This window comes from Oncorhynchus clarkii, chromosome 5 (assembly GCF_045791955.1).
Source record: "Oncorhynchus clarkii lewisi isolate Uvic-CL-2024 chromosome 5, UVic_Ocla_1.0, whole genome shotgun sequence".
Taxonomy (NCBI): Eukaryota; Metazoa; Chordata; class Actinopteri; order Salmoniformes; family Salmonidae; genus Oncorhynchus; species Oncorhynchus clarkii.
The window spans coordinates 20,617,929-20,641,831 of NC_092151.1; the positions used below are offsets into that span (position 1 = coordinate 20,617,929).

At 42.9% G+C, this 23,903-nt stretch overlaps 1 protein-coding gene across 1 annotated transcript in view; it reads right to left on the reverse strand.

Moving 5' to 3' along the window:
* The window catches only part of LOC139408496 (seizure 6-like protein), a 108,566-nt gene that overhangs the window by 45,745 nt on the left and 38,918 nt on the right, over positions 1–23,903 (reverse strand). Inside the window, exon 2 of the mRNA XM_071152465.1 lies at positions 122–625. Within this exon, the coding sequence (XP_071008566.1) occupies positions 122–625 (504 nt within the window). The remainder of the gene's footprint in view (positions 1–121; positions 626–23,903) is intronic.

The following is a 23,903-nucleotide window of genomic DNA, read 5'->3' on the forward strand; positions in this document are numbered from 1 at the left end:
ACTAGTTAGGAACTTTATTTTGCTGGTCGGAACTAAAAAAAGTATGTTTCTGTTCAAAACGAAATGATCGAAAATAATTTTGGTTCCAACCCCTGGTCTAATGTATACCACTTATACCCACCCGGTGAAGGTGTTTCTGCATCCATGTCTGTGTCTGCGTCCACAGTCGCCGTGACGATAGTGGTGACCTCATCTCGCTGTCCCGGCGGTGTGTGTGTCACGGGCTGAGAGGAGGAGGTGAGGGGGTTGCTGTCGGGCTGGGAGAGCTGTGAAGGGAGGGGTGATCCGCTGTTGTGGGGTTGTGAAACTGGGGGTTGTATCCTCTTCAACAGATCCTGTTGATCCAGAGACAGACCTCCAGACAGGCCCCCTGTGCTCATTTCTCTCCCCAGGAGAGGCAGCAGGTCCTGGGGCAGAGCTGAGGGCAGGACCATTCCCCCTGTCTGGGAGAAGAGATGATCCTTCTGAGCCAGGACTGACTCTAGCAGATCACCAGCGGCACTCATCCCCACCCCGGGCCCTAACCCAGCCTCGGGCCCTCTCCCCCTGGGTGAGTTTCTGTCTGTGTTCCCTATGGCTGGAGAGGGGGAGGGGGAGGAAAGTGGAGGTGTGGTGTCGATCTCAGCTAGAGAAACACAGAGAGAGAGAGAAAGAGAACGAAAGAGAGAAAGAGAACGAAAGAGACTCAGGTAATGTTTTCCAGGGGTCATGCAGTCTGGACACTAGCGCTGCTTTTAGCTCTGGGAATAATTGTACTCTTATTTACATTCTGTTAGGTCAGAGCTGGAGCTCCATGGGTTCTACTGTCTGTTCCACTGTTATCAGGACTACTGTCTGTTCCACTGTTATCAAGACTACTGTCTGTTCCACTGTTATCAGGACAACTGTCTGTAACACTGTCTGTTCCACTGTTATCAGGACAACTGTCTGTTCCACTGTTATCAGGACTACTGTCTGTAACACTGTCTGTTCCACTGTTATCAGGACTACTGTCTGTTCCACTGTTATCAGGACTACTGTCTGTTCCACTGTTATCAGGACAACTGTCTGTAACACTGTCTGTTCCACTGTTATCAGGACTACTGTCTGTTCTACTGTCTGTTCCACTGTTATCAGGACTACTGTCTGTAACACTGTCTGTTTCCCTGTTATCAGGACTACTGTCTGTAACACTGTCTGTTTCCCTGTTATCAGGACTACTGTCTGTTTAACTGTCTGTTCAACTGTTATCAGGACTACTGTCTGTTTAACTGTCTGTTCAACTGTTATCAGGACTACTGTCAGTTCAACTGTTATCAGGACTACTGTCAGTTCTACTGTCTGTTCTACTGTTATCAGGACTACTGTCAGTTCAACTGTTATCAGAACTATTGTCTCTTCCACTGTCTGTTCTACTGTCTGTTCTACTGTCTCTTCGACTGTTATCAGGACTACTGTCAGTTCTACTGTCTGTTCTACGGTTATCAGGACTACTGTCTCTTCCACTGTCTGTTCAACTGTTATCAGAACTGCTGTCTGTTCAACTGTCATCAGGACTATTGTCTGTTCTACTGTCTGTTCTACTGTTATCAGAACTGCTGTCTGTTCTACTGTTATCAGAACTGCTGTCTGTTCAACTGTTATCAGGACTATTGTCTCTTCCACTGTCTGTTCTACTGTCTGTTCTACTGTCTCTACGACTGTTATCAGGACTACTGTCAGTTCTACTGTCTGTTCTACTGTTATCAGGACTACTGTCTCTTCCACTGTCTGTTCAACTGTTATCAGGACTACTGTCTGTTCTACTGTCTCTTCGACTGTTATCAGGACTACTGTCAGTTCTACTGTCTGTTCAACTCTTATCAGGACTACTGTCTGTTCTACTGTTATCAGGACTACTGTCAGTTCTACTGTCTGTTCTACTGTTATCAGGACTACTGTCTGTTTAACTGTCTGTTCAACTCTTATCAGAACTGCTGTCTGTTCAACTGTTATCAGGACTACTGTCTCTTCTACTGTCTGGTCAACTGTTATCAGAACTGCTGTCTGTTCAACTGTTATCAGGACTACTGTCTCTTCCACTGTCTGTTCCACTGTTATCAGGACTATTGTATATTCCACTGTCTCTTCCACTGTCTGTTCTACTGTCTGTATCATTGTCTATTCTACTCCTATCAGGACTACTGTCTGTTCAACTGATATCAGGACTACTGTCTGTATCATTGTCTGTTCTACTGTTATTATGACTACTGTCTGTTCTACTGATATCAGGACTACTGTCTGTATCATTGTCTGTTCTACTGTTATCATGACTACTGTCTGTTCTACTGTCTGTTCCACTGTCTGTTCCACTGTTATCAGGACAACTGTCTCTTCCACTGTCTGTTCCACTGTTATCAGGACTACTGTCTGTTCCACTTTTATCAGGACTATTGTCTGTTCCGCTGTCTGTTCTACTGTCTGTTCCACTGTCTGTATCATTGTCTGTTCTACTGCTATCAGGACAACTGTCTGTTCAACTGATATCAGGACTACTGTCTGTATCATTGTCTGTTCTACTGTTATCATGACTACTGTCTGTTCTACTGTCTGTTCCACTCTCTGTTCCACTGTTATCAGGACTACTGTCTGTTCCACTGTCTGTTCCACTGTTTCAGGACCACTGTCTGTTCCACTGTTATCAGGAATACTGTCTGTTCCACTGTTATCAGGACTACAGTCTGTTCCACTGTTATCATGACTACTGTCTGTACCACTGTTATCAGGACTACTGTCTGTAACATTGTCTGTTCCACTGTTATCAGGACTACTGTCTGTAACACTGTCTGTTCCACTGTTATCAGGACTACTGTCTGTTCAACTGATATCAGGACTACTGTCTGTAACACTGTCTGTTCCACTGTTATCATGACTACTGTCTGTTCAACTGTCTTTTCCACTGTCTGTTCCACTGTTATCAGGACAACTGTCGCTTCCATTGTCGTTTCCCCTGTTATCAGGACTACTGTCTGTTCCACTTTTATCAGGACTATTGTCTGTTCCGCTGTCTGTTCTACTGTCTGTTCCACTGTCTGTATCATTGTCTGTTCTACTGCTATCAGGACAACTGTCTGTTCAACTGATATCAGGACTACTGTCTGTATCATTGTCTGTTCTACTGTTATCATGACTACTGTCTGTTCCACTGTCTGTTCCACTGTTATCAGGACCACTGTCTGTTCCACTGTTATCAGGACTACTGTCTGTTCCACTGTTATCAGGACGACTGTCTGTAACATTCTCTGTTCCACTGTTATCAGGACTACTGTCTGTAACACTGTCTGTTCCACTGTTATCAGGACTAGTGTCTGTAACACTGTCTGTTCCACTGTTATCAGGACTAGTGTCTGTAACACTGTCTGTTCCACTGTTATCAGGACTACTGTCTGTAACACTGTCTGTTCCACTGTTATCAGGACTACTGTCTGTAACACTGTCTGTTCCACTGTTATCAGGACTACTGTCTGTTCCACTGTTATCAGGACTACTGTCTGTTCCACTGTCTGTTCAACTGTTATCAGGACTACTGTCTGTTCTACTGTCTGTTCAACTGTTATCAGGACTACTGTCAGTTCTACTGTCTGTTCAACTGTTATCAGGACTACTGTCTGTTTAACTGTCTCTTCCACTGTTATCAGGACCACTGTCTGTTCCACTGTTATCAGGACTACTGTCTGTTCTACTGTTATCAGGACTACTGTCTGTTCCACTGTCTCTTCGACTGTTATCAGGACTACTGTCTGTTCTACTGTTATCAAGACTACTGTCTGTTCCACTGTCTCTTCCACTGTTATCAGGACCACTGTCTGTTCCACTGTTATCAGGACTACTGTCTGTTCCACTGTCTGTTCCACTGTTATCAGGACCACTGTCTGTTCCACTGTTATCAGGACTACTGTCTGTTCCACTGTTATCAGGACGACTGTCTGTAACATTCTCTGTTCCACTGTTATCAGGACTACTGTCTGTAACATTGTCTGTTCCACTGTTATCAGGACTACTGTCTGTAACACTGTCTGTTCCACTGTTATCAGGACTACTGTCTGTAACACTGTCTGTTCCACTGTTATCAGGACTACTGTCTGTAACACTGTCTGTTCCACTGTTATCAGGACTACTGTCTGTAACACTGTCTGTTCCACTGTTATCAGGACTACTGTCTGTTCCACTGTTATCAGGACTACTGTCTGTTCCACTGTCTGTTCAACTGTTATCAGGACTACTGTCTGTTCTACTGTCTGTTCAACTGTTATCAGGACTATTGTCAGTTCTACTGTCTGTTCAACTGTTATCAGGACTACTGTCTGTTTAACTGTCTCTTCCACTGTTAACAGGACCACTGTCTGTTCCACTGTTATCAGGACTACTGTCTGTTCTACTGTTATCAGGACTACTGTCTGTTCCACTGTCTCTTCGACTGTTATCAGGACTACTGTCTGTTCTACTGTTATCAGGACTACTGTCTGTTCCACTGTCTCTTCCACTGTTATCAGGAACACTGTCTGTTCCAATGTCTGTTCCACTGTCTGTTCCACTGTTATCAGGACAACTGTCTCTTCCACTGTCTGTTCCACTGTTATCAGGACTACTGTCTGTTCCACTTTTATCAGGACTATTGTCTGTTCCACTGTCTCTTCCACTGTTATCAGGAACACTGTCTGTTCCAATGTCTGTTCCACTGTCTGTTCTACTGCTATCAGGACAACTGTCTGTTCAACTGATATCAGGACTACTGTCTGTATCATTGTCTGTTCTACTGTTATCATGACTACTGTCTGTTCTACTGTCTGTTCCACTCTCTGTTCCACTGTTATCAGGACTACTGTCTGTTCCAATGTCTGTTCCACTGTTTCAGGACCACTGTCTGTTCCACTGTTATCAGGAATACTGTCTGTTCCACTGTTATCAGGACTACTGTCTGTTCCACTGTTATCATGACTACTGTCTGTACCACTGTTATCAGGACTACTGTCTGTAACATTGTCTGTTCCACTGTTATCAGGACTACTGTCTGTAACACTGTCTGTTCCACTGTTATCAGGACTACTGTCTGTTCAACTGATATCAGGACTACTGTCTGTAACACTGTCTGTTCCACTGTTATCATGACTACTGTCTGTTCAACTGTCTTTTCCACTGTCTGTTCCACTGTTATCAGGACAACTGTCGCTTCCATTGTCTGTTCCCCTGTTATCAGGACTACTGTCTGTTCCACTTTTATCAGGACTATTGTCTGTTCCGCTGTCTGTTCTACTGTCTGTTCCACTGTCTGTATCATTGTCTGTTCTACTGCTATCAGGACAACTGTCTGTTCAACTGATATCAGGACTACTGTCTGTATCATTGTCTGTTCTACTGTTATCATGACTACTGTCTGTTCTACTGTCTGTTCCACTCTCTGTTCCACTGTTATCAGGACTACTGTCTGTTCCACTGTCTGTTCCACTGTTTCAGGACCACTGTCTGTTCCACTGTTATCAGGAATACTGTCTGTTCCACTGTTATCAGGACTACAGTCTGTTCCACTGTTATCATGACTACTGTCTGTACCACTGTTATCAGGACTACTGTCTGTAACATTGTCTGTTCCACTGTTATCAGGACTACTGTCTGTAACACTGTCTGTTCCACTGTTATCAGGACTACTGTCTGTTCAACTGATATCAGGACTACTGTCTGTAACACTGTCTGTTCCATCATGACTACTGTCTGTTCAACTGTCTTTTCCACTGTCTGTTCCACTGTTATCAGGACAACTGTCGCTTCCATTGTCGTTTCCCCTGTTATCAGGACTACTGTCTGTTCCACTTTTATCAGGACTATTGTCTGTTCCGCTGTCTGTTCTACTGTCTGTTCCACTGTCTGTATCATTGTCTGTTCTACTGCTATCAGGACAACTGTCTGTTCAACTGATATCAGGACTACTGTCTGTATCATTGTCTGTTCTACTGTTATCATGACTACTGTCTGTTCCACTGTCTGTTCCACTGTTATCAGGACCACTGTCTGTTCCACTGTTATCAGGACTACTGTCTGTTCCACTGTTATCAGGACGACTGTCTGTAACATTCTCTGTTCCACTGTTATCAGGACTACTGTCTGTAACATTGTCTGTTCCACTGTTATCAGGACTACTGTCTGTAACACTGTCTGTTCCACTGTTATCAGGACTAGTGTCTGTAACACTGTCTGTTCCACTGTTATCAGGACTACTGTCTGTAACACTGTCTGTTCCACTGTTATCAGGACTACTGTCTGTAACACTGTCTGTTCCACTGTTATCAGGACTACTGTCTGTTCCACTGTTATCAGGACTACTGTCTGTTCCACTGTCTGTTCAACTGTTATCAGGACTACTGTCTGTTCTACTGTCTGTTCAACTGTTATCAGGACTACTGTCAGTTCTACTGTCTGTTCAACTGTTATCAGGACTACTGTCTGTTTAACTGTCTCTTCCACTGTTATCAGGACCACTGTCTGTTCCACTGTTATCAGGACTACTGTCTGTTCTACTGTTATCAGGACTACTGTCTGTTCCACTGTCTCTTCGACTGTTATCAGGACTACTGTCTGTTCTACTGTTATCAAGACTACTGTCTGTTCCACTGTCTCTTCCACTGTTATCAGGACCACTGTCTGTTCCACTGTTATCAGGACTACTGTCTGTTCCACTGTCTGTTCCACTGTTATCAGGACCACTGTCTGTTCCACTGTTATCAGGACTACTGTCTGTTCCACTGTTATCAGGACGACTGTCTGTAACATTCTCTGTTCCACTGTTATCAGGACTACTGTCTGTAACATTGTCTGTTCCACTGTTATCAGGACTACTGTCTGTAACACTGTCTGTTCCACTGTTATCAGGACTACTGTCTGTAAAACTGTCTGTTCCACTGTTATCAGGACTACTGTCTGTAACACTGTCTGTTCCACTGTTATCAGGACTACTGTCTGTAACACTGTCTGTTCCACTGTTATCAGGACTACTGTCTGTTCCACTGTTATCAGGACTACTGTCTGTTCCACTGTCTGTTCAACTGTTATCAGGACTACTGTCTGTTCTACTGTCTGTTCAACTGTTATCAGGACTATTGTCAGTTCTACTGTCTGTTCAACTGTTATCAGGACTACTGTCTGTTTAACTGTCTCTTCCACTGTTATCAGGACCACTGTCTGTTCCACTGTTATCAGGACTACTGTCTGTTCTACTGTTATCAGGACTACTGTCTGTTCCACTGTCTCTTCGACTGTTATCAGGACTACTGTCTGTTCTACTGTTATCAGGACTACTGTCTGTTCCACTGTCTCTTCCACTGTTATCAGGAACACTGTCTGTTCCAATGTCTGTTCCACTGTCTGTTCCACTGTTATCAGGACAACTGTCTCTTCCACTGTCTGTTCCACTGTTATCAGGACTACTGTCTGTTCCACTTTTATCAGGACTATTGTCTGTTCCACTGTCTCTTCCACTGTTATCAGGAACACTGTCTGTTCCAATGTCTGTTCCACTGTCTGTTCTACTGCTATCAGGACAACTGTCTGTTCAACTGATATCAGGACTACTGTCTGTATCATTGTCTGTTCTACTGTTATCATGACTACTGTCTGTTCTACTGTCTGTTCCACTCTCTGTTCCACTGTTATCAGGACTACTGTCTGTTCCACTGTCTGTTCCACTGTTTCAGGACCACTGTCTGTTCCACTGTTATCAGGAATACTGTCTGTTCCACTGTTATCAGGACTACTGTCTGTTCCACTGTTATCATGACTACTGTCTGTACCACTGTTATCAGGACTACTGTCTGTAACATTGTCTGTTCCACTGTTATCAGGACTACTGTCTGTAACACTGTCTGTTCCACTGTTATCAGGACTACTGTCTGTTCAACTGATATCAGGACTACTGTCTGTAACACTGTCTGTTCCACTGTTATCATGACTACTGTCTGTTCAACTGTCTTTTCCACTGTCTGTTCCACTGTTATCAGGACAACTGTCGCTTCCATTGTCTGTTCCCCTGTTATCAGGACTACTGTCTGTTCCACTTTTATCAGGACTATTGTCTGTTCCGCTGTCTGTTCTACTGTCTGTTCCACTGTCTGTATCATTGTCTGTTCTACTGCTATCAGGACAACTGTCTGTTCAACTGATATCAGGACTACTGTCTGTATCATTGTCTGTTCTACTGTTATCATGACTACTGTCTGTTCCACTGTCTGTTCCACTGTTATCAGGACCACTGTCTGTTCCACTGTTATCAGGACTACTGTCTGTTCCACTGTTATCAGGACGACTGTCTGTAACATTCTCTGTTCCACTGTTATCAGGACTACTGTCTATAACATTGTCTGTTCCACTGTTATCAGGACTACTGTCTGTAACACTGTCTGTTCCACTGTTATCAGGACTAGTGTCTGTAACACTGTCTGTTCCACTGTTATCAGGACTACTGTCTGTAACACTGTCTGTTCCACTGTTATCAGGACTACTGTCTGTAACACTGTCTGTTCCACTGTTATCAGGACTACTGTCTGTTCTACTGTTATCAGGACTACTGTCTGTTCCACTGTCTCTTCGACTGTTATCAGGACTACTGTCTGTTCTACTGTTATCAGGACTACTGTCTGTTCCACTGTCTCTTCCACTGTTGTCAGGAACACTGTCTGTTCCAATGTCTGTTCCACTGTCTGTTCCACTGTTATCAGGACAACTGTCTCTTCCACTGTCTGTTCCACTGTTATCAGGACTACTGTCTGTTCCACTTTTATCAGGACTATTGTCTGTTCCACTGTCTCTTCCACTGTTATCAGGAACACTGTCTGTTCCAATGTCTGTTCCACTGTCTGTTCTACTGCTATCAGGACAACTGTCTGTTCAACTGATATCAGGACTACTGTCTGTATCATTGTCTGTTCTACTGTTATCATGACTACTGTCTGTTCTACTGTCTGTTCCACTCTCTGTTCCACTGTTATCAGGACTACTGTCTGTTCCACTGTCTGTTCCACTGTTTCAGGACCACTGTCTGTTCCACTGTTATCAGGAATACTGTCTGTTCCACTGTTATCAGGACTACTGTCTGTTCCACTGTTATCATGACTACTGTCTGTACCACTGTTATCAGGACTACTGTCTGTAACATTGTCTGTTCCACTGTTATCAGGACTACTGTCTGTAACACTGTCTGTTCCACTGTTATCAGGACTACTGTCTGTTCAACTGATATCAGGACTACTGTCTGTAACACTGTCTGTTCTACTGTTATCATGACTACTGTCTGTTCAACTGTCTTTTCCACTGTCTGTTCCACTGTTATCAGGACAACTGTCGCTTCCATTGTCTGTTCCCCTGTTATCAGGACTACTGTCTGTTCCACTTTTATCAGGACTATTGTCTGTTCCGCTGTCTGTTCTACTGTCTGTTCCACTGTCTGTATCATTGTCTGTTCTACTGCTATCAGGACAACTGTCTGTTCAACTGATATCAGGACTACTGTCTGTATCATTGTCTGTTCTACTGTTATCATGACTACTGTCTGTTCCACTGTCTGTTCCACTGTTATCAGGACCACTGTCTGTTCCACTGTTATCAGGACTACTGTCTGTTCCACTGTTATCAGGACGACTGTCTGTAACATTCTCTGTTCCACTGTTATCAGGACTACTGTCTGTAACATTGTCTGTTCCACTGTTATCAGGACAACTGTCTGCAACACTGTCTGTTCCACTGTTATCAGGACTAGTGTCTGTAACACTGTCTGTTCCACTGTTATCAGGACTACTGTCTGTAACACTGTCTGTTCCACTGTTATCAGGACTACTGTCTGTAACACTGTCTGTTCCACTGTTATCAGGACTACTGTCTGTTCCACTGTTATCAGGACTACTGTCTGTTCCACTGTCTGTTCAACTGTTATCAGGACTACTGTCTGTTCTACTGTCTGTTCAACTGTTATCAGGACTACTGTCAGTTCTACTGTCTGTTCAACTGTTATCAGGACTACTGTCTGTTTAACTGTCTCTTCCACTGTTATCAGGACCACTGTCTGTTCCACTGTTATCAGGACTACTGTCTGTTCTACTGTTATCAGGACTACTGTCTGTTCCACTGTCTCTTCGACTGTTATCAGGACTACTGTCTGTTCTACTGTTATCAAGACTACTGTCTGTTCCACTGTCTCTTCCACTGTTATCAGGACCACTGTCTGTTCCACTGTTATCAGGACTACTGTCTGTTCCACTGTCTGTTCCACTGTTATCAGGACCACTGTCTGTTCCACTGTTATCAGGACTACTGTCTGTTCCACTGTTATCAGGACGACTGTCTGTAACATTCTCTGTTCCACTGTTATCAGGACTACTGTCTGTAACATTGTCTGTTCCACTGTTATCAGGACTACTGTCTGTAACACTGTCTGTTCCACTGTTATCAGGACTACTGTCTGTAACACTGTCTGTTCCACTGTTATCAGGACTACTGTCTGTAACACTGTCTGTTCCACTGTTATCAGGACTACTGTCTGTAACACTGTCTGTTCCACTGTTATCAGGACTACTGTCTGTTCCACTGTTATCAGGACTACTGTCTGTTCCACTGTCTGTTCAACTGTTATCAGGACTACTGTCTGTTCTACTGTCTGTTCAACTGTTATCAGGACTACTGTCAGTTCTACTGTCTGTTCAACTGTTATCAGGACTACTGTCTGTTTAACTGTCTCTTCCACTGTTATCAGGACCACTGTCTGTTCCACTGTTATCAGGACTACTGTCTGTTCTACTGTTATCAGGACTACTGTCTGTTCCACTGTCTCTTCGACTGTTATCAGGACTACTGTCTGTTCTACTGTTATCAGGACTACTGTCTGTTCCACTGTCTCTTCCACTGTTATCAGGACCACTGTCTGTTCCACTGTTATCAGGACTACTTTCTGTTCCACTGTTATCAGGACTACTGTCTGTTTAACTGTCTGTTCCACTGTTATCAGGACAACTGTCTGTAACACTGTCTGTTTCCTTGTTATCAGGACTACTGTCTGTTCCACTGTTATCAGGACTACTGTCTGTTCTACTGTCTCTTCGACTGTTATCAGGACTACTGTCAATTCTACTGCCTGTTCTACTGTTATCAGGACTACTGTCTGTTTAACTGTCTGTTCAACTGTTATCAGGACTACTGTCTCTTCCACTGTCTGTTCAACTGTTATCAGGACAACTGTCTCTTCCACTGTCTGTTCAACTGTTATCAGAACTGTGTCTGTTCAACTGTTATCAGGACTACCGTCTCTTCCACCGTCTGTTCAACTGTTATCAGGACTACTGTCTGTTCTACTGTTATCAGAACTGCTGTCTGTTCAACTGTCATCAGGACTACTGTCTGTTCTACTGTCTCTTCGACTGTTATCAGGACTACTGTCAGTTCTACTGTCTGTTCTACTGTTATCAGGACTACTGTCTGTTTAACTGTCTGTTCAACTGTTATCAGAACTGCTGTCTGTTCAACTGTTATCAGAACTGCTGTCTGTTCAACTGTCATCAGGACTACTGTCTCTTCCACTTTCTGTTCCACTGTTATCAGGACTATTGTATATTCCACTGTCTCTTCCACTGTCTGTTCTACTGTTATCAGGACTACTGTCTGTTCCACTTTTATCAGGACTATTGTCTGTTCCGCTGTCTGTTCTACTGTCTGTTCCGCTGTCTGTATCATTGTCTATTTTACTGCTATCAGGACTACTCTCTGTTCAACTGATCTCAGGACTACTGTCTGTTCCACTTTTATCAGGACTATTGTCTGTTCCGCTGTCTGTTCTACTGTCTGTTCCACTGTCTGTGTCATTGTCTGTTCTACTGCAATCAGGACTACTGTCTATTCAACTGGTATCAGGACTACTGTCTGTTCAACTGTCTGTATCATTGTCTGTTCTACTGTTATCATGACTACTGTCTGTTCTACTGTTTGTTCCACTGTCTGTTCCACTGTTATCAGGACTACTGTCTGTTCCACTGTCTGTTCAACTGTTATCAGGACTACTGTCTGTTCCACTGTCTGTTCCACTGTTATCAGGACTATTGTCTGTTCCACTGTTATCAGGACCACTGTCTGTTCCACTGTTATCAGGACTACTGTCTGTTCAACAGTCTGTTCTACTGTTATCAGGACTACTGTCTTTTCAACTGTTATCAGGACTACTGTCTGTTCTACTGTTATCGGGACTACTGTTAGTTCTACTGCCTGTTCAACTGTTATCAGGACTACTGTCAGTTATACTGTCTGTTCAACTGTTATCAGGACTATTGTCTGTTCCATTGTCTGTTCAACTGATATCAGGACTACTGTCAGTTCTACTGCCTGTTCAACTGTTATCAGGACTACTGTCAGTTATACTGTCTGTTCAACTGTTATCAGGACTACTGTCTGTTCCACTTTCTGTTCTACTCTCTGTTCCACTGTTATCAAGACTATTGTCTGTTCCACTGTCTGTTCTACTGTCTGTTCAACTGTTATCAGGACTACTGTCAGTTCTACTGTCTGTTCAACTGTTATCAGGACTACTGTCTGTTTAACTGTCTCTTCCACTGTTATCAGGACCACTGTCTGTTCCACTGTTATCAGGACTACTGTCTGTTCTACTGTTATCAGGACTACTGTCTGTTCCACTGTCTTTTCGACTGTTATCAGGACTACTGTCTGTTCTACTGTTATCAGGACTACTGTCTGTTCCACTGTCTCTTCCACTGTTATCAGGACCACTGTCTGTTCCACTGTTATCAGGACTACTGTCTGTTCCACTGTTATCAGGACCACTGTCTGTTCCACTGTTATCAGGACTACTTTCTGTTCCACTGTTATCAGGACTACTGTCTGTAACACTGTCTGTTCCACTGTTATCATGACTACTGTCTGTAACACTGTCTGTTTCCTTGTTATCAGGACTACTGTCAGTTCTACTGTCTGTTCCACTGTCATCAGGACAACTATCTGTAACACTGTCTGTTTCCTTGTTATCAGGACTACTGTCTGTTCTACTGTCTCTTCGACAGTTATCAGGACTACTGTCAATTCTACTGCCTGCTCTACTGTTATCAGGACTACTGTCTGTTTAACTGTCTGTTCAACTGTTATCAGGACTACTGTCTCTTCCACTGTCTGCTCAACTGTTATCAGGACTACTGTCTCTTCCACTGTCTGTTCAACTGTTATCAGAACTGTGTCTGTTCAACTGTTATCAGGACTACCGTCTCTTCCACTGTCTGTTCAACTGTTATCAGGACTACTGTCTGTTCTACTGTTATCAGAACTGCTGTCTGTTCAACTGTCATCAGGACTACTGTCTGTTCTACTGTCTCTTCGACTGTTATCAGGACTACTGTCAGTTCTACTGTCTGTTCTACTGTTATCAGGACTACTGTCTGTTTAACTGTCTGTTCAACTGTTATCAGAACTGCTGTCTGTTCAACTGTTATCAGAACTGCTGTCTGTTCAACTGTCATCAGGACTACTGTCTCTTCCACTTTCTGTTCCACTGTTATCAGGACTATTGTATATTCCACTGTCTCTTCCACTGTCTGTTCTACTGTTATCAGGACTACTGTCTGTTCCACTTTTATCAGGACTATTGTCCGTTCCGCTGTCTGTTCTACTGTCTGTTCCGCTGTCTGTATCATTGTCTATTTTACTGCTATCAGGACTACTGTCTGTTCAACTGATATCAGGACTACTGTCTGTTCCACTTTTATCAGGACTATTGTCTGTTCCGCTGTCTGTTCTACTGTCTGTTCCACTGTCTGTGTCATTGTCTGTTCTACTGCAATCAGGACTACTGTCTATTCAACTGATATCAGGACTACTGTCTGTTCAACTGTCTGTATCATTGTCTGTTCTACTGTTATCATGACTACTGTCTGTTCTACTGTTTGTTCCACTGTCTGTTCCACTGTTATCAGGACTACTGTCTGTTCCGCTGTCTGTATCATTGTCTATTTTACTGCTATCAGGACTACTGTCTGTTCAACTGATATCAGGACTACTGTCTGTTCCACTTTTATCAGAACTATTGTCTGTTCCGCTGTCTGTTCTACTGTCTGTTCCACTGTCTGTGTCATTGTCTGTTCTACTGCAATCAGGACTACTGTCTATTCAACTGGTATCAGGACTACTGTCTGTTCAACTGTCTGTATCATTGTCTGTTCTACTGTTATCATGACTACTGTCTGTTCTACTGTTTGTTCCACTGTCTGTTCCATTGTTATCAGGACTACTGTCTGTTCAACTGTTATCAGGACTACTGTCTGTTCCACTGTCTGTTCCACTGTTATCAGGACTATTGTCTGTTCCACTGTTATCAGGACCACTGTCTGTTCCACTGTTATCAGGACTACTGTCTGTTCAACAGTCTGTTCTACTGTTATCAGGACTGCTGTCTTTTCAACTGTTATCAGGACTACTGTCTGTTCTACTGTTATCGGGACTACTGTTAGTTCTACTGCCTGTTCAACTGTTATCAGGACTACTGTCAGTTATACTGTCTGTTCAACTGTTATCAGGACTATTGTCTGTTCTACTGTCTGTTCCATTGTCTGTTCAACTGATATCAGGACTACTGTCAGTTCTACTGCCTGTTCAACTGTTATCAGGACTACTGTCAGTTATACTGTCTGTTCAACTGTTATCAGGACTACTGTCTGTTCCACTTTCTGTTCTACTCTCTGTTCCACTGTTATCAAGACTATTGTCTGTTCCACTGTCTGTTCTACTGTCTGTTCAACTGTTATCAGGACTACTGTCAGTTCTACTGTCTGTTCAACTGTTATCAGGACTACTGTCTGTTTAACTGTCTCTTCCACTGTTATCAGGACCACTGTCTGTTCCACTGTTATCAGGACTACTGTCTGTTCTACTGTTATCAGGACTACTGTCTGTTCCACTGTCTTTTCGACTGTTATCAGGACTACTGTCTGTTCTACTGTTATCAGGACTACTGTCTGTTCCACTGTCTCTTCTACTGTTATCAGGACCAATGTCTGTTCCACTGTTATCAGGACTACTGTCTGTTCCACTGTCTGTTCCACTGTTATCAGGACCACTGTCTGTTCCACTGTTATCAGGACTACTTTCTGTTCCACTGTTATCAGGACTACTGTCTGTAACACTGTCTGTTTCCTTGTTATCAGGACTACTGTCAGTTCTACTGTCTGTTCCACTGTTATCAGGACAACTGTCTGTAACACTGTCTGTTTCCTTGTTATCAGGACTACTGTCTGTTCCACTGTTATCAGGACTACTGTCTGTTCTACTGTCTCTTCGACAGTTATCAGGACTACTGTCAATTCTACTGCCTGCTCTGCTGTTATCAGGACTACTGTCTGTTTAACTGTCTGTTCAACTGTTATCAGGACTACTGTCTCTTCCACTGTCTGCTCAACTGTTATCAGGACTACTGTCTCTTCCACTGTCTGTTCAACTGTTATCAGAACTGTGTCTGTTCAACTGTTATCAGGACTACCGTCTCTTCCACTGTCTGTTCAACTGTTATCAGGACTACTGTCTGTTCTACTGTTATCAGAACTGCTGTCTGTTCAACTGTCATCAGGACTACTGTCTGTTCTACTGTCTCTTCGACTGTTATCAGGACTACTGTCAGTTCTACTGTCTGTTCTACTGTTATCAGGACTACTGTCTGTTTAACTGTCTGTTCAACTGTTATCAGAACTGCTGTCTGTTCAACTGTTATCAGAACTGCTGTCTGTTCAACTGTCATCAGGACTACTGTCTCTTCCACTTTCTGTTCCACTGTTATCAGGACTATTGTATATTCCACTGTCTCTTCCACTGTCTGTTCTACTGTTATCAGGACTACTGTCTGTTCCACTTTTATCAGGACTATTGTCCGTTCCGCTGTCTGTTCTACTGTCTGTTCCGCTGTCTGTATCATTGTCTATTTTACTGCTATCAGGACTACTGTCTGTTCAACTGATATCAGGACTACTGTCTGTTCCACTTTTATCAGGACTATTGTCTGTTCCGCTGTCTGTTCTACTGTCTGTTCCACTGTCTGTGTCATTGTCTGTTCTACTGCAATCAGGACTACTGTCTATTCAACTGATATCAGGACTACTGTCTGTTCAACTGTCTGTATCATTGTCTGTTCTACTGTTATCATGACTACTGTCTGTTCTACTGTTTGTTCCACTGTCTGTTCCACTGTTATCAGGACTACTGTCTGTTCCGCTGTCTGTATCATTGTCTATTTTACTGCTATCAGGACTACTGTCTGTTCAACTGATATCAGGACTACTGTCTGTTCCACTTTTATCAGAACTATTGTCTGTTCCGCTGTCTGTTCTACTGTCTGTTCCACTGTCTGTGTCATTGTCTGTTCTACTGCAATCAGGACTACTGTCTATTCAACTGGTATCAGGACTACTGTCTGTTCAACTGTCTGTATCATTGTCTGTTCTACTGTTATCATGACTACTGTCTGTTCTACTGTTTGTTCCACTGTCTGTTCCATTGTTATCAGGACTACTGTCTGTTCAACTGTTATCAGGACTACTGTCTGTTCCACTGTCTGTTCCACTGTTATCAGGACTATTGTCTGTTCCACTGTTATCAGGACCACTGTCTGTTCCACTGTTATCAGGACTACTGTCTGTTCAACAGTCTGTTCTACTGTTATCAGGACTGCTGTCTTTTCAACTGTTATCAGGACTACTGTCTGTTCTACTGTTATCGGGACTACTGTTAGTTCTACTGCCTGTTCAACTGTTATCAGGACTACTGTCAGTTATACTGTCTGTTCAACTGTTATCAGGACTATTGTCTGTTCTACTGTCTGTTCCATTGTCTGTTCAACTGATATCAGGACTACTGTCAGTTCTACTGCCTGTTCAACTGTTATCAGGACTACTGTCAGTTATACTGTCTGTTCAACTGTTATCAGGACTACTGTCTGTTCCACTTTCTGTTCTACTCTCTGTTCCACTGTTATCAAGACTATTGTCTGTTCCACTGTCTGTTCTACTGTCTGTTCAACTGTTATCAGGACTACTGTCAGTTCTACTGTCTGTTCAACTGTTATCAGGACTACTGTCTGTTTAACTGTCTCTTCCACTGTTATCAGGACCACTGTCTGTTCCACTGTTATCAGGACTACTGTCTGTTCTACTGTTATCAGGACTACTGTCTGTTCCACTGTCTTTTCGACTGTTATCAGGACTACTGTCTGTTCTACTGTTATCAGGACTACTGTCTGTTCCACTGTCTCTTCTACTGTTATCAGGACCACTGTCTGTTCCACTGTTATCAGGACTACTGTCTGTTCCACTGTCTGTTCCACTGTTATCAGGACCACTGTCTGTTCCACTGTTATCAGGACTACTTTCTGTTCCACTGTTATCAGGACTACTGTCTGTAACACTGTCTGTTTCCTTGTTATCAGGACTACTGTCAGTTCTACTGTCTGTTCCACTGTTATCAGGACAACTGTCTGTAACACTGTCTGTTTCCTTGTTATCAGGACTACTGTCTGTTCCACTGTTATCAGGACTACTGTCTGTTCTACTGTCTCTTCGACAGTTATCAGGACTACTGTCAATTCTACTGCCTGCTCTGCTGTTATCAGGACTACTGTCTGTTTAACTGTCTGTTCAACTGTTATCAGGACTACTGTCTCTTCCACTGCCTGTTCAACTGTTATCAGGACTACTGTCTCTTCCACTGTCTGTTCAACTGTTATCAGAACTGTGTCTGTTCAACTGTTATCAGGACTACCGTCTCTTCCACTGTCTGTTCAACTGTTATCAGGACTACTGTCTGTTCTACTGTTATCAGAACTGCTGTCTGTTCAACTGTCATCAGGACTACTGTCTGTTCTACTGTCTCTTCGACTGTTATCAGGACTACTGTCAGTTCTACTGTCTGTTCTACTGTTATCAGGACTACTGTCTGTTTAACTGTCTGTTCAACTGTTATCAGAACTGCTGTCTGTTCAACTGTTATCAGAACTGCTGTCTGTTCAACTGTCATCAGGACTACTGTCTCTTCCACTTTCTGTTCCACTGTTATCAGGACTATTGTATATTCCACTGTCTCTTCCACTGTCTGTTCTACTGTTATCAGGACTACTGTCTGTTCCACTTTTATCAGGACTATTGTCTGTTCCGCTGTCTGTTCTACTGTCTGTTCCGCTGTCTGTATCATTGTCTATTTTACTGCTATCAGGACTACTGTCTGTTCAACTGATATCAGGACTACTGTCTGTTCCACTTTTATCAGGACTATTGTCTGTTCCGCTGTCTGTTCTACTGTCTGTTCCACTGTCTGTGTCATTGTCTGTTCTACTGCAATCTGGACTACTGTCTATTCAACTGATATCAGGACTACTGTCTTTTCAACTGTCTGTATCATTGTCTGTTCTACTGTTATCATGACTACTGTCTGTTCTACTGTTTGTTCCACTGTCTGTTCCACTGTTATCTGGACTACTGTCTGTTCAACTGTTATCAGGACTACTGTCTGTTCCACTGTCTGTTCCACTGTTATCAGGACTATTGTCTGTTCCACTGTTATCAGGACCACTGTCTGTTCCACTGTTATCAGGACTACTGTCTGTTCAACAGTCTGTTCTACTGTTATCAGGACTACTGTCTTTTCAACTGTTATCAGGACTACTGTCTGTTCTACTGTTATCAGGTCTACTGTCTGTTCCACTGTTATCAGGACTATTGCCTGTTCCACTGTCTGTTCCCCTGTCTGTTCCACTATTATCAGGACCACCGTCTGTTCAACTGTTATCAGGAATATTGTCTGTTCTACTGTCTGTTCAACTGTTATCAGGAATACTGTCTCTTCCACTGTCTGTTCCACTGTCTGTTCCACTGTTATCAGGACTACTGTCTGTTCCACTGTTATCAGGACTATTGTCTGTTCCACTGTTATCAGGAATACTGTCTCTTCCACTGTTTGTTCCACTGTCTGTTACACTGTTATAAGGACTATTGTCTGTTCGACTGACTGTTCCATTGTTATCAGGACTATTGTCTGTTCCACTGTTATCAGGACCACTGTCTGTTGAACTGTTATCAGGACTACTGTCTGTTCTACTGTCTGTTCCACTTTTATCAGGACTATTGTCTGTTCCACTGTCTGTTCCATTGTTATCAGGACCACTGTCTGTTCAACTGTTATCAGAACTGCTGTCTGTTCAACTGTCATCAGGACTACTGTCTCTTCCACTTTCTGTTCCACTGTTATCAGGACTATTGTATATTCCACTGTCTCTTCCACTGTCTGTTCTACTGTTATCAGGACTACTGTCTGTTCCACTTTTATCAGGACTATTGTCTGTTCCGCTGTCTGTTCTACTGTCTGTTCCGTTGTCTGTATCATTGTCTATTTTACTGCTATCAGGACTACTGTCTGTTCAACTGATATCAGGACTACTGTCTGTTCCACTTTTATCAGGACTATTGTCTGTTCCGCTGTCTGTTCTACTGTCTGTTCCACTGTCTGTGTCATTGTCTGTTCTACTGCAATCTGGACTACTGTCTATTCAACTGATATCAGGACTACTGTCTGTTCAAATGTCAATATCATTGTCTGTTCTACTGTTATCATGACTACTGTCTGTTCTACTGTTTGTTCCACTGTCTGTTCCACTGTTATCAGGACTACTGTCTGTTCAACTGTTATCAGGACTACTGTCTGTTCCACTGTCTGTTCCACTGTTATCAGGAATATTGTCTGTTCCACTGTTATCAGGACCACTGTCTGTTCCACTGTTATCAGGACTACTTTCTGTTGAACTGTTATCAGGACTACTGTCTGTTCTACTGTCTGTTCCACTGTTATCAGGACTATTGTCTGTTCCACTGTCTGTTCCATTGTTATCAGGACCACTGTCTGTTCCACTTTCTGTTCTACTGTCTGTTCTACTGTTATCAGGACTACAGTCTGTTCCACTGTCTGTTCCACTGTTATCAGGACTATTGTCTGTTCCACTTTCTGTTCCACTGTCTGTTGCACTGTTATCAGGACCACTGTCTGTTCAATTGTCAGTTCCACTGTCTGTTCCACTGTCTGTTCTACTGTTATCAGGTCTACTGTCTGTTCCACTGTTATCAGGACTATTGTCTGTTCCACTGTTATCAGGAATACTGTCTCTTCCACTGTTTGTTCCACTGTCTGTTACACTGTTATAAGGACTATTGTCTGTTCGACTGACTGTTCCATTGTTATCAGGACTATTGTCTGTTCCACTGTTATCAGGACCACTGTCTGTTGAACTGTTATCAGGACTACTGTCTGTTCTACTGTCTGTTCCACTGTTATCAGGACTATTGTCTGTTCCACTGTCTGTTCCATTGTTATCAGGACCACTGTCTGTTCAACTGATATCAGGACTACTGTCTGTTCCACTTTCTGTTCTACTGTCTGTTCTACTTTTATCAGGACTACAGTCTGTTCCACTGTCTGTTCCACTGTTATCAGGACTATTGTCTGTTCCACTTTCTGTTCCACTGTCTGTTGCACTGTTATCAGGACCACTGTCTGTTCAATTGTCAGTTCCACTGTCTGTTCCACTGTCTGTTCTACTGTTATCAGGTCTACTGTCTGTTCCACTGTTATCAGGACTATTGCCTGTTCCACTGTCTGTTCCCCTGTCTGTTCCGCTGTTATCAGGACCACTGTCTGTTCAATTGTTATCAGAACTATTGTCTGTTCTACAGTCTGTTCAACTATTATCATGAATACTGTCTCTTCCACTGTCTGTTCCATTGTCTGTTCAACTGATATCAGGACTACTGTCTGTTCCACTTTCTGTTCTACTGTCTGTTCCACTGTTATCAGGACTACTGTCTGTTCCACTGTCTGTTCCACTGTCTGTTCCACTGTTATCAGGACCACTGTCTGTTCAATTGTTATCAGGACTACTGTCTCTTCCACTGTTTGGTCCACTGTCTGTTCCACTGTTATCAGGACTATTGTCTGTTCAACTGTTATTAGGACTACTGTCTCATCCACTGTTTGGTCCAATGTCTGTTCCACTGTTATCAGGACTATTGTCTGTTCCACTGTCTGTTCCACTGTTTTCAGGACTATTGTTTATTCTACTGTGTGTTCCACTTTTTTCAGGACTATTGTCTGTTCAACTGTTATCAGGACAATTGTCTGTTCCACTGTCTGTTCCACTGTTTTCAGGACTACTGTCTGTTCTACTGTCTGTTCCACTTTTTCAGGACTACTGTCTGTTCCACTGTCTGTTCAACTGTTATCAGTACCAATGTCTGTTCAACTGTTATCATGACAATTGTCTGTTCCACTGTTATCAGGACTACTGTCTGTTCTACTGTCTGTTCAACTTTTTTCATGACTACTGTCTGTTCCACTGTCTGTTCAACTATTATCAGTACCACTGTCTGTTCAACTGTTATCAGGACTATTGTCTGTTCCACTGTCTGTTCCACTGTTATATGGACCACTGTCTGTTCCACTGTCTGTTCCACTGTCTGCTCTACTGTTATCAGGACTACTGTCTCTTCCACTGTCTGTTCCACTGTTATCAGGACTATTGTCTGTTCCACTGTCTGTTCCACTGTTATCAGGAATAATGTCTCTTCCACTGTCTCTTCCACTGTCTGTTCCACTGTTATCAGGACTACTGTCTGTTCCACTGTCTGTTCCACTGTTATCAGGACTATTGTCTGTTCCACTGTTATCAGGAATACTGTCTCTTCCACTGTTTGTTCCACTGTCTGTTCCACTGTTATCAGGACTATTGTCTGTTCGACTGACTGTTCCATTGTTATCAGGACTATTGTCTGTTCCACTGTTATCAGGACAACTGTCTGTTCTACTGTCTGTTCCACTGTTATCAGGACTATAATCTGGTCCACTGTCTGTTCCAATGTTATCAGGACTATTGTCTGTTCCACTGTCTGTTCCACTGTTATCAGGACTATAATCTGGTCCACTGTCTGTTCCACTGTTATCAGGACCACTGTCTGTTCAACTGATATCAGGACTACTGTCTGTTCCACTTTCTGTTCTACTGTCTGTTCTACTGTTATCAGGACTACAGTCTGTTCCACTGTCTGTTCCACTGTTATCAGGACTATTGTCTGTTCCACTTTCTGTTCCACTGTCTGTTGCACTGTTATCAGGACCACTGTCTGTTCAATTGTCAGTTCCACTGTCTGTTCCACTGTCTGTTCTACTGTTATCAGGACCACTGTCTGTTCAATTGTTATGAGAACTATTGTCTGTTCTACAGTCTGTTCAACTATTATCATGAATACTGTCTCTTCCACTGTCTGTTCCACTGTCTGTTCCACTGTTATCAGGACTATTGTCTGTTCCACTGTCTGTTCCATTGTTATCAGGACCACTGTCTGTTCAACTGTTCAACTGTTATCAGGACTAATGTCTGCTCTACTGTTTGTTCTACTGTTATCAGGACTACCCTCTGTTCTACTGTCTGTTCCATTGTCTGTTCAACTGATATCAGGACTACTGTCTGTTCCACTGTTTGGTCCACTGTCTGTTCCACTGTTATCAGAACTATTGTCTGTTCTACAGTCTGTTCAACTATTATCATGAATACTGTCTCTTCCACTGTCTGTTCCACTGTCTGTTCCATTGTAATCAGGACCACTGTCTGTTCAACTGTTATCAGGACTACTGTCTGCTCTACTGTCTGTTCCACTGTTATCAGGACTACTGTCTGTTCCACTGTCTGTTCCACTGTTATCAGGACCACTGTCTGTTCAATTGTTATTAGGACTACTGTCTCTTCCACTGTTTGGTCCACTGTCTGTTCCACTGTTATCAGGACTATTGTCTGTTCAACTGTTATTAGGACTACTGTCTCTTCCACTGTTTGGTCCACTGTCTGTTCCACTGTTATCAGGACTATTGTCTGTTCCACTGTATGTTCCACTGTTATCAGGACTATTGTCTGTTCCACTGTCTGTTCCACTGTTTTCGGGACTATTGTTTATTTTACTGTGTGTTCCACTTTTTTCAGGACTATTGTCTGTTCAACTGTTATCAGGACAATTGTCTGTTCCACTGTCTGTTCCACTGTTTTCAGGACTACTGTCTGTTCTACTGTCTGTTCCACTTTTTCAGGACTACTGTCTGTTCCACTGTCTGTTCAACTGTTATCAGTACCACTTTCTATTCAACTGTTATAATGACAATTGTCTGTTCCACTGTTATCAGGACTACTGTCTGTTCTACTGTCTGTTCCACTTTTTTTCAGGACTACTGTCTGTTCCACTGTCTGTTCAACTATTATCAGTACCACTGTCTGTTCAACTGTTATCAGGACAATTGTCTGTTCTACTGTCTGTTCAACTGTTATCAGGACTACTGTCTCTTCCACTGTCTGTTCCACTATTATCAGGACTACTGTCTCTTCCACTGTCTGTTCCACTGTTATCAGGAATATTGTCTGTTCCACTGTCTGTTCTACTGTTATCAGGACTACTGTCTCTTCCACTGTCTGTTCCACTGTTATCAGGAATATTGTCTCTTCCACTGTCTCTTCCACTGTCTGTTCCACTGTTATCAGGACTACTGTCTGTTCCACTGTCTGTTCCACTGTTATCAGGACTATTGTCTGTTCCACTGTTATCAGGAATACTGTCTCTTCCACTGTTTGTTCCACTGTCTGTTCCACTGTTATCAGGACTATTGTCCACTGTTTGTTCCACTGTCTGTTCCACTGTTATCAGGACTATTGTCTCTTCCACTGTCTCTTCCACTGTCTGTTCCACTGTTATCAGGACTACTGTCTGTTCGACTGACTGTTCCACTGTTATCAGGAATACTGTCTCTTCCACTGTTTGTTCACTGTCTGTTCCACTGTTATCAGGACTATTGTC